Genomic DNA, 12,329 nt, shown 5'->3' on the forward strand with positions numbered 1-12,329 from the left:
ATAATGACGCTAGGAAAAAAATTTTGTCATAGCTGTTCATAAAATCACCTAATTAGTCCATTTCCGGTTGTCCGTCCGTCTGTCCGTCCGTCCGTCTGTGGACACGATAACTCAAAAACGAAAAAAGATATCGAGCTGAAATTTTTACAGCGTACTCAGGACGTAAAAAGTGAGGTCAAGTTCGTAAATGAGCATCATAGGTCAATTGGGTCTTGGGTCCGTAGGACCCATCTTGTAAACCGTTAGAGATAGAACAAAAGTTTAAATGTAAAAAATGTTCCTTATAAAAAAAATAAAAAACTTTTGTTTGAAACATTTTTTTGTAAACATCACTGTTTACCAACGAGGGCGTTAATTAAGTGCAAATTTTATAGTATGTATTAATATAGGAATATCAGTTGTGTGTGTGTGTGTATTTAAAAGTGAATATCTTTTGTTATTTACGTGACGTCAAAAAAACAAACGATTGCGCATCAACACTGTCTATACATTTTTGTATGTGTTATGTGATAAAGAAATCAACACTGACTATGCATGGTATTTCAACAATTAACTCAGTCAATTGTTTCTTTTCACTTGTTTCATTTAAAGAAGTTCAGTATCACGGTCTGAATGTAAATGCACAAAATCGTCTTAGGCTAAATCTCCATAACCGTGCACTTTAGACCAAAAATGGTAAAAAATTTTATTTGTTTAAACAAGAAAATGATAATAACTTTTAAATCTACAAATTTCCTAAAACTTTTTTTTCTAAAATTAATCTTTATGAAGTTATAATACGTTTAATGTTACATCCACTGGGTGTAAGATTAATAAAAAGAAGTATACATAGCCATGATAAAAATTCAATAAATATATGAAAAATGTTAATGTTAGTGGCATAATTAGCAATAAATAATTAGCAAAAGCAGCAATCACCCCTTAAAATTTTATTAAAGATTAACAAAAAAAAAAATTTGGCTAAAAAGATAGGAAATTTAATTATCTACAAAAAAGGTTATTACCATTTTTGACTTAAAGTGCACTATTACGGGGTTATAGGCCGTAACGATTTTTCTCAAAATCCCATTACTTTACACATTCGATTTTTTGCTATATTTAATTATATTAAGAAAGTATCAAAATATCGAAATAAATAATTTGAACATATTATCAAATTCCTGACATATGTAATTTAATCTCGAAGAAAGTTTTATTAATTAATTAATAAACATCACAGATTATAGTTTTATGTAATAAACTACAATTTATGATAAACATTAAAAACGCGCATACATTCATCCTAAAGGCATTAAACATATAAGGAGGCACCATAGAGAAATTTATACTAGGACACTCTGTATATTTGTAGATAAACATTTTTTATACCGTCCATCTTTCATAAAAACTTATAAATTTTTTAAAAACAATAAATGAGTGTTTAAAGGCACACACAATGATTGAGGAACCGCAAATTATTGAAGTTTGGAGTAAAGAGCGTATTTTAGGTTCTGGAGGTTTTGGAATCGTAACTTTATGGAAGAATAATGTCACTGAAGAATTTATAGGTTGGTTTCTTAGTCAATAATAGATAAAAAAATGGAATTTCTTCCTTATCTCTTAATTTTTCCCCTAACAAAAAATTAAATAACAAAAATTCCCCTTTTAACATTTAGAGATTTGAATTCACAGATCTTTGATATGTTGAATTATCTTTTCTACGATAAGTTAATTTTTAGCAATAAAAAAATATAGACCAGGGGTGGAAGTCACTAAAAAGCAAAAAGAACGATGGTGCCAAGAGGTAGAAATGATACGAAATATAGACCACAAAAATGTCGTTTCGTACAAACATTTACCAGAAGTATTAGAACAAGCTTTAACACCTTACAACTTATCCAAATTACCCATGTTAAGTATGGAATATTGTACTGGAGGTGATTTACGTGAAACGTTAAATCGATCAGCAAATTGTTGTGGTCTCCCCGAAGCCGTATGCCGTGATATATTATTTGATGTCAAGAATGCAATCGAATATTTACATTCGAAAGCTATCACACATCGAGATATTAAACCAGAAAATATTGTACTACAACAAACAGATGAACGTCCAAGTAAATTTATTTATAAATTAACTGATTTAGGGTATGCTAAAGAATTGGATTCGAATAGTATTGATGCTAGTCTTGTTGGGACTATACAATATTTAGCACCGGAAATATTATGCGCGAAGTCTTATTCGAACAGTGTGGATTATTGGTCATTTGGATTGATTGCATTTGAAATTATTTGTGGGGTACGACCATTTTTACCAAATTATGCGGAGCTTGGAATTTGGTAAGTAAAATTATATTAAATATTTACCGTCCTTGTAAAACTAGATATATATGTATAAATGATATGAAAAAATTTAAATTCAATAATCTTTTGCCTTAAGTATTATAAACAGTTTTCATTATGAAAAAAGTGTATAGTGTTTTAATAAAAAAAATCCAAAAGTCTAATGCAATTAGCCTTTTTCCTGGGAAGATTAAAAATAAATCCTCTAGATGGCAGGATATATTTGTACCCCTCCCTAGTGTTGCCATCTAGCGGACCTTTTTTTAATATTCCCAGGAAAAAAGCTAATTAAAGCATTATATTTTTAAAATAATACTAATAAAAATTTTTAACTAACTACATAAGACAAATTATAAGCAATATCATATTATCATTAAATCCGGACATACAATAATTAATAATTCCAGGCATTTTTTCTCTGAAGATTAAAAAAAGATCCGCTAGATGGCATATTCTGCCATCTAGAGGATTTATTTTTAATTTTCCCAGGAAAAAGACTAATTCGGTAATATAATAGTTATTTACGATAAAAGTAGATAATAATAATAATAACGAATTTTATTCAACAAAAATTGGTGCATAAAAAATCTGTAAAAAAAACTATATACAGTTATCAGTTACAAGTGAAACATCTTGATTTATGGCGGATTTTTTTTCATTCAGAGATTTGAATAAACACCCTTTGTTCGATTGAAAACTGCATTATGGAAAACCCTGTCCACAACTAGTGTTGACAACCTGAAGTGAAAAACAAATCGTACCATCGGTAGCGTTAAATTATTTTACATAAAGCAGAATTATTGTACTTATCAAAACAATTCTTTTAATGAATAAATAAATCATAGTAAATGCTTTAACTTTATGTCAAAATTTTCTCAGAAATAAATGTACGATAAAAGTAGACGATCGGATCGTACATCGTACTTTGGCATGAAATTTTTATATATGTACGATAATTATATCGTACAGTTCCGATCCTGTTAACAACTAACTACGCAATATGGCCTTTAACACAAAATGGTCGTTGAACATTACGAGACCCCTCTCCGGACTACCTCTACAGTTTAACTCTGGATCTCTTTTATCTTGGCTACACTGTACAAAATGTTCTACAAAATATATAGCTATGCCCCACTCCTAGGTCAAATTTTCTGGGCATGGCTCTGAATTTACTTGTCTAAATTAGTTTGCACATTTACCAAGATATTCCAAATTTTGTGTTTTACCATTAAAAATAATAGAACTTTAAAATTAAATTAACCAACTTATGTATGAGATCACAAAAAAAAAATTTTTTTAATTGAAAGAGTATTTAAGTAATTGTTAAATGTGTAAATGCAATTTTTCGATTCCCCGACCGCATAGGTTCGGTTCGATATCATCGATGGCAATACTTGTGCTTACTTTTAAAGGCACTCGACCAAATCTCACGTTTTGACGACTTTTGTTGTGTGATTACTTACTGAAGCAGTTGATCTAAAATTTCTTGCCAAAGATTTGAACGACTTTTCTTGACGACGTGAGCCAATGAAAATAATGTTTTTACTCAATAGTCATAAAATCCAACGACTGAGGGTTTTTGAGTCATGTGAGTTACGTATACGTATATGTACTATGTATATTACCTAATCAAAATGGATTTACGTTCGTGCATACGTATATGTACTATGTATATTACCTAATCAAAATGCCTTGTATAAGATAGGACACTGGTTATGCGGCAGACACGCTGCACGACTGGGCATACTAGTGCATCACGATTATTGTAGGAGCTGTCAGAGTGAGGCGAGGAAGAAACAATGTCTCGTCCCCTCTGTCATTGTCCAGCTTTTCTCGAGGAGATAGAAACTTGAGCCAGCCTTTCTTTGAAGACCTCTGACTTGAAATCCGTTAACATCAAAGCTCTCCTGCTGTTCTTAAGCAGCTCCAAATGATTCATGGAGTAGCAGCCGTGGGATAAGCCAACCTTGTTTTGGTATTACAACTGACTCTATTTCCTAAATGTTTCCTAGTCCAAGACAGCCACTCTAACCTAAACTAACTTAATTTTGCCTCGTATAAAGAAAAATTACCTATTGTATCCCTTTTTCTATAAATCACATTACGTATGTAGAATGTCCCTAAAGGTCTTTTCAACTCTTTACCCCGTAAAGTAATACTACTGTACGTGATAGCGCGTTGTAAAGATCTTTTCGAGACATTGTGTAAACCATTTTTAATTAAATTTCAGATTCTTTCTCGAAAAAAAAAAATATCTAAAAATATTTGATTTTAAATTTGGAATCAAAATTCATTAGGTCAGTGATTCATATCAGTGGTGGTAAACTGCCACCTTTAGCCACTATTTTGATTGAATTTGAATTTTTTATTTTATTGCCACTGAATTTTCTTTATCAGTTATTTTTTTGGGATAATAAAAAAAAACACCGTGTAATTTATGTTATGTTACGTGTTATTTGGGATAATAAAAAAAAATCATATTTATTTTCTATAAAAACAGCGGATAGCATTTGAGGAGTGAAATATTAATTAATTAACTAGCTTTATGGAATTGCATTTACGTTTTAGGATGGAAAAAGTTGAACAAAAACAATCCGAACATATATGCATCTACAACACAATCGATAATCAAATCATTTATTCAGAACAAATGTATTCAACGAACCATGTAACAAAAACCTTTAAAAATAAAATGGAAAAATGGTTACGTTATGCATTAGAATGGAATTCAAAGAAACGTGGACGGAATGAAAATGATAATAAAATTATTATATTTTCAATGTTAGATGATATTTTATCCAAAAAAATATTAAGTATTTATTCAGTGACATCATATCAATTTGTAAGCTATGAAATTGATGAAAGTACATTGATTACAACATTACAAACATGGATTGAACGTGATCTGTCGTTATCCATAACTGATCAATTTATATTGGATTTTTATGGGGTACAAATATTATCGGATGGATTGTGTATGGATTATTTTGATGAGGTTTATTCAATATTTATTCAAATAATTCTAAATCAATATCAATTAGGGAGACGGCTTAGCAAACAATCTTACACTTTGTGATGCAAGCATAAAATTTTCACCATTGTTGGTTTCATACCAAAATAACTTTGGTAATTTGAACTAGTAAATTTGAAATTTTTGAGCAATTAAAACTTTAGAAAAATGAAGGAAGACAGGATGGACGCCAACACAAGTTGAACAAAAAAGTCCAAAAAACCCGCAGGCCCGTGATAACTCGTCGTCTTTTGAGGAATGGCTAACCTATGGATCTCCAACGTATACGCCACCAAAGGGTGAACGGAAGGGACAAAAAACGCGCAGATTCTTGCTAATTAAATCCCATTAGAGTTATGGCCAACCCTTAGATCACAGGATGAATGCTATCACTGCGTGAATGCGAGGCACAAAAATTTGCAGACTGATGTGTTCACACTTTCTAAAGCTCAAATTACTCAAGGTTGAAATTGTAAAAATTCTAATTTAAGAATTTTTAAAAGGTTAAAATTTACAAGTTCAAGTTTCTTTAGTAATTTTGGTCGGGCACGTCATTGTTATGTACATTATATGAATATAATTGTAAGATATTAGGCCTTTTAGTTACGCAAGCGTCAAATATATAGGATCTATATAAAGTTTAACCTTAAGCCGAAAGGTAAAATTTAAATAAAAAAAGATTTATTTTATAAAAATTAACAATTTTTTTAACCATTTTTTTCACGGAAACAAAGTTTAGACCCAAATTCAGTTTATGCAATCTAATTATGGTTTCGCTTGTTGGTTAGATTATAATTTATCGGTATAAAATGTTTATAATATTTGAGGAATAATGAAGCTTAGTGGATTTTTCAAAACAATTACTTAAAGTATACATTATATAAAATCGGTACGTAGCTATAAAAAAAAAAAAAAAAAAAAAAAACGATTAAACTGTGATCTGTATTTAAATTACATCAATTGTTGGAAACCCTTCAAAAAACGATTCTAGCCTAATGTACTTACCATGAAAATCTGATACGTTTTTCATCACAAAGTGCTAAACTGTTTTACATCTTTGTATTATGCTGCTTCACTAAATACGAAATTTTTTATTTAAATTTGATTTTATATTTTTCAGACATACAATAGTCCAATGCTTTACGTATTTCATAAAGATCACATTTTACCTACAAACAAAGAAATGTTATTAAAATCACCACTAGTGCCTAAAGATGTGCAACCATTATTAGTCGATCCAAAACGTTCATGTAGTTACTTCTATCAAAAACGTGTTTACTCACAAGCATTATTCTTCGTATACAGCGAACGTCGTTTATATGACACTTTATTAGATTCATGCGTGGTCAAAATAAACTTCTTAATACAAAATTTTACAAAATCAAGAGCACGTATTCAACAAATGTACGATCACACAATCGAATTAAATGCTTACAAAGATTTTTCGAATTATTTATTAAAAATGGATGAATTAAATTATAATAAATTACAAAAATTCGAAAACCAGGTTTATGGGAAATGGTGTGAACGATATCAAAAGATAACGTTAGATATTGAAAAATTACGTGAAGCTACAAATAAATTAAAAACACGTTATGAATCTGCTTTTAGGCGTGTGAATAATTTAAGCACTGATTATTGTGATACATATTCAAAAGATAAAGTACATGATTTAACTAGTAGGTGAGTAATCATAGCTTTTATTTCATTTTTACGATTTTGAAAATTTAAATTACGAAAGTCCAACAACTTTGTTATGGTATAAGTTATACGGTATGTTAAGATAAGGTTTGATAAGGTTAGTACTGCTATGCTGTCTTTTTCAATAAAATATATACAGGGTGTTTCCTAAGTAAGTGCAACAAACAAACATATTCTAGAGCTAATTTTATGAAGAAAAGTTCATAATCAAGTCCGTAATTGAATTCATTCCGGTATATTCGGTAGACAAATGTACGCTAACGCCACACATAAAAATAAAAAAAAATTGTTAAAATATGCTTCCAGATGTGTAAATTGAGTTCATCAAATTTCATAAGAATCGAAGCATTTTCAGACATATGTTAATGTGAAATTTTCTTCATTAAATTGACTGAAGAATATGTTCTTAAATTTTTTGTACTTACTTTGGAACATCCTGTATATATACGTGTTTTTCGATGTATATAAATATATACAGGATATCCCGTGACTGAATGGACATAGCTTAAGAACGCATTCTTTGGACAACTTTAAGTCGAAAGTGCCTTATATACTCTTATCCAAAATCCAATAGTTAAAGCGCTATGGGCACTGCTGAATTTAACCAATAAAGACATTGTTGAGTAAAATAGTTATTGGAAGACTTATTCTATTTTTATACCATGCATGTATGTAATATGCAAGGTATACTAAGTTTAGTCCCAAGTTTGTAACGCTTAAAAATATTGATGCTACGCACAAAATTTTTCCAAAGGTGTTCAGAAAATCACCTAATTAGTCCATTTCCGATTGTCCGTCCGTCCGTCCGTCTGTGGACACGATAACTCAAAAACGAAAAAAGATATCAAGCTGAAATTTTTACAGCGTACTCAGGACGTAAAAAGTTAGGTCGAGTTTGTAAATGAGCAACATAGGTCAATTGGGTCTTGGGTCCGTAGAACCTATCTTGTAAACCGTTAGAGATAGAACAAAAGTTTAAATGTAAAAAATGTTCCTTATCAACTTTCAACAAATATCAACAATATAAACTTTCAAACAAAAATAAACAACTTTTGTTTGAAACATTTTTTCGTAAACATCACTGTTTACCCGTGAGGGCACAAATTAGGTACAAATTTTATAGTATGTATTATATGGGAATATCAGTTACGAATGTGTGACATGTATGTGTAATGTGATAGAGTAATCAACACTGTCTATGCATGGTATTTCTCAATTAACTCAGTCAATTGTTTATTTTTACTTGTTAAAGATAAATCCAAACATACTCTAAACAATGCGGGCGATCAGGTTAAGCTTTATGCGAGCCAGTCGCGATACCCTTAGGCTCAAAATCATATTTTTGCGGGGTCATAAATATGATTTAGTATTAGCTTTCTAGTGAACTCAATATCATGAGGATTAATATTATTTCTACGTGTTTTAAAGGCAGACAGTTCCTATTCTATTATTAATTTTTAACAAAAAGAAAACCGACTTCAAAAGGAAAACTTTTCCAAAACAAATTAATATGCTCCAAAAAGTAAAAAAATAATTTATAATATAATGTAGTTAAAATTATTGTTATTTTTGGAGTCGGAGTCAGCCAAGCTAATGTAGCAAACTGGTCCGTCAGAGTTGTTTCCTTCGCTGACACCGACTACAAAAATAACAATAATTTTAACTACATTATATTATAAATTATTTTTTTACTTTTTAGTGCATATTAATTTGTTTTGGAAAAGTTTTCCTTTTGAAGTCGGTTTTCTTTTTGTTAAAAGTTTTTTTATTTAGTGATTTTTAGTGAATCTGAATTAAACTAACTAATTTGTCACTAAAAAAAGAATAATCTAAATCGGCTGGCGTGATATTGAGTTATTCGTTCTCTTGTCGTGCAAACTTAATGCAAATTTAAGACTTTTATGGTTTTAAAAATGAAACGGGACTACACGGGAAGCACCAGCTTTCAAATAAATAAAGAATCATTCAAATCGGTTAACCCAGTCAAAAGTTCTGAGGTAACAAACATAAAAAAAAAATACAGTTGAATTGATAACCTCCTCCTTTTTTGTTTGAAGTCGGTTAATTAAAGAGAATTGGAAAAAATACACTCGCACCAAAACTCTAAGAATCCGGATCTCTTGGATACATGCCAAGCGCCTTATCTAATTGTGCTTTACGAGCTCTAGACGCAGAGTGTAATTTTATCAACTAATCGAATTTTTATTTTTGTTTGTTTGTCAACAATTAACTCTATTATTATTTATGTTTTTTTGTTTACTTGCTTTATATATTATTACATACTTAAATATTTTAGTTCATAAGATAAAATTGAAATATTTATTTCTTTCTAGTTTTGTAAGAGCTTTAGACATTTATAAAGAATTTAAAATAAAGCACAAAGAAAAAAAACTAGTCAGTTGCGAAAGTGTTGTTGATGTCATTTACGAATGTTTAAACGCAAGACTGAGATTATTAAAAAATAATGAATTTCATAAATATATGCAGTAAGTATTTTACAATTAATTAACCTTATCTGTATATAAATTTACGTTGAGATGGACAATAATTCAAGTTATATTAGATTAGATTTGAGTTAGGAGTAAGTCTGAGAACCTTTTTTGTACTGCGACCAATTTGATTTATTTTACAAAAACGATACATTTAAAATTTTTAATTTTAGACAAATCAATGATCTGAAAAAAGAATATGATCAAATATTAATTGTCATCTCAAATGCGCAAGATCATATAAAAAAGTACAAAAATGATTTATGCCAATTACAAAGTGAAAGGCAACAAGAGTTATGGCAATATTTATTATCCGAGTCGAGCCAAAAAATGAATTGCAATGGCAATACAAATTCATATACAGTACATAAACCATTAAAATTTATAACTGGAGATTCAAAATTAGCTGAGGTCACAAATATGCCAAATATGTCGAAGGATTCAATGTTTATGGTTAATAGTATGGCACCATTTGATCTATCAACGTTAAGTTCTGAAGTTGTTGGAATTATTAATGATAATGCAAATTTACGCCATCAGTAAGTTGAAATATTTGATGTTTATAAATCCCGAATCAAAAACAGGGTTTAATAAGCTTGATTGCTATCTGTGTGTGAATCGATTAACCTAAACGGATGAACCGATTTTTTTTTTGAAAGGTAATTTAACAAGTGCGTTTAGGGTTCAGTACCCCAAGCAAGCCCTGTAGATTTTCAAAATTGGTTCAGTTTCGAGAAGTAAAAAAGTAATTTAATGGAGAGTGTTCTTAGTTATATTTCAAGTGCGAGTTTAGAGTTCCGAATCCGAAAAATTTGTCGGTTTTTTTTTTTTTTTTTTTTTAATTTTGTAAATTTCATTTCTTTTTATTTATGTTATTTACAATTAGAGCTCCCAAGTAAAAAAAAACTAACTTGTACTATAAGAGGAAGTGTATCATTTCAATAAGTCAATTTATACCGACTGAAATTCTTAACAAAAATAGTTCTCTATTAAAACATTGGAGCTCTGAGCTTTAGCTTCTGAGATAATGGTTGAGCTCAATGCAGCAGTAAGTAAGTCGTGGAAAAAAATTTGGCTCCGACTAATTTCAAGCAGCCGTGCCAAAATTTATGAACTCTAGTGAACTATACTGAAGATCCTTTATTCACGTATTTGAAACATACGCAAAATGAAGTATCAAGTCATTTTACACCACATGATATAGCAGCTGATTTTTTTTTTGTTCATTTTGGATAGTAAAATTAAGCGTCATTCGCTACATGAAGAAGAAATTGAATGAAAAAATTAGCATCTTTCTGAATATCATGTTGTATAAAATGACTTTATACTTAAATATTTTGAATATAATTCACATACGCGACTGTGCGTTAGTTATTATACGAAGTCAATTACGTTGTACTCAAACAATTATTTGGCTGAATTTTAGACAAAAATATACTTGTTATTTATTTTTCCTTGTTATTAAAAAATGAATTGATTAGTATAATCAAATTAAAACGATTAAAGATTAGTTATTAATTTTAATAATTGCGAGATTATTTTAAACTCTATTAATTTTATCTGATTGAATATAATCAAATTAAATAACCGATTGAAAAATTAATTATTCGATTAACGCCAACGATCTTCACACTCTGCACTGGCGATCTTAAGATCACAGTAAGTGTAAATTTACACTCACTGTGCTGTTTTCTATTCTTCTCTGCTCTAAAAATATATATGTTTTTTTTTATAATAAAATTGAATTTATTACAATTCTTGCCTGAAACTTTTTTCATATTCTCATATAAATACAAAAAAATTTTGTTCAAAATAATTTTTCGAAAACTCAACGGATTCGGCATAAATTTGACATATTATGGAGGAGCATTTCTAGATACATGTTTCTCATACCAAATAGCTTGTTTTGGTGTACCTTAACACCCCGTAGATTATTGACCATTTATTCTGATACACAAAGAAATTTATACAATTATATTTTTCTTTTTTCCTTATTTACTTTTGATTAATTTTTTGTAATGGTTTTAGATTGGAACATAAAACAAATGAAAGTTTGTTACAAATTGAGGAAATTATGAAAACAAATTTTGATTTTAATCTCGAATGAGACTCAAGTATATATAACATAGAGCTGAATATTTAAGAAATTGTGATTTGAAGTTGGCATCAAACTGATTAACGTCGTAGCCAATTATTTTATTTTTTAAATGATAAATATATTTAAACAAAACCAAAGAGACGTTTAAAAATGTACTCTGCGCTTTTATAAAGTTACTTATTTTAATTTTATTGTTATTAGGTAATACGATCATTGTGTCTGATAGAGATTCGACGGTAAAGGCATTTCGAATTTTTGTGCGTTAAATTTTGTCTGTGACCCTACAATCACATACAAATAATATATGTACATAAATATATACATGCATTTTCTATACAGTTAAATTTTCTCTTAAATCGTATATTTAAATGGAAATTTCTAACCTAAGCTGAGTTATTTTTGTGAGGAATCAAGCTTTATTCATTAAATTTCTTTTTGTGAAAATCAAGCCTTAATTTTTCCACAGCCATTGTGATCGTACTACATTAAATGATTGTGATAATACAAATTTTTATAAACGGAATGTTGATATTTTTAAAATAAATTTTATTATTATTATAATTTGGTTTTATTTTTCATTAAAAATACTGTTAATTGTTATTATACCTTTTATATATGTAATATATATCAAGGTTTACTAAGTTTACTCCCAACTTTGTAACGCTTAAAAATATTGATGCTACGAAAATAATTTTGATACAGATGTTCATGA

General features: G+C 29.2%; 1 protein-coding gene across 4 annotated transcripts; it reads left to right on the forward strand.

Moving 5' to 3' along the window:
* The first annotated feature begins 1,345 nt into the window (after nucleotides 1–1,345).
* Nucleotides 1,346–12,121, forward strand: LOC123299767 (inhibitor of nuclear factor kappa-B kinase subunit beta). 4 transcript variants are annotated; one of them, XM_044882108.1, is made up of 7 exons: nucleotides 1,346–1,547; nucleotides 1,719–2,316; nucleotides 4,888–5,314; nucleotides 6,450–7,012; nucleotides 9,364–9,516; nucleotides 9,693–10,058; nucleotides 11,548–12,121. In XM_044882108.1, exons 1-7 carry the CDS (start codon nucleotides 1,436–1,438, stop codon nucleotides 11,624–11,626), a joined length of 2,298 nt encoding a protein of 765 aa, XP_044738043.1. In that variant the 5' UTR covers nucleotides 1,346–1,435; the 3' UTR covers nucleotides 11,627–12,121. The 4 variants fall into 4 exon arrangements, 3 of the variants coding, with proteins under 3 accessions (XP_044738043.1, XP_044738064.1, XP_044738055.1); XM_044882129.1 differs by having other exon boundaries at nucleotides 2,124–2,316; XR_006535360.1 differs by having other exon boundaries at nucleotides 9,693–10,178.
* The last annotated feature ends 208 nt before the right edge of the window (nucleotides 12,122–12,329 follow it).

The sequence above is a fragment of the Chrysoperla carnea genome, chromosome 1 (assembly GCF_905475395.1).
Source record: "Chrysoperla carnea chromosome 1, inChrCarn1.1, whole genome shotgun sequence".
NCBI classification, from domain to species: Eukaryota; Metazoa; Arthropoda; class Insecta; order Neuroptera; family Chrysopidae; genus Chrysoperla; species Chrysoperla carnea.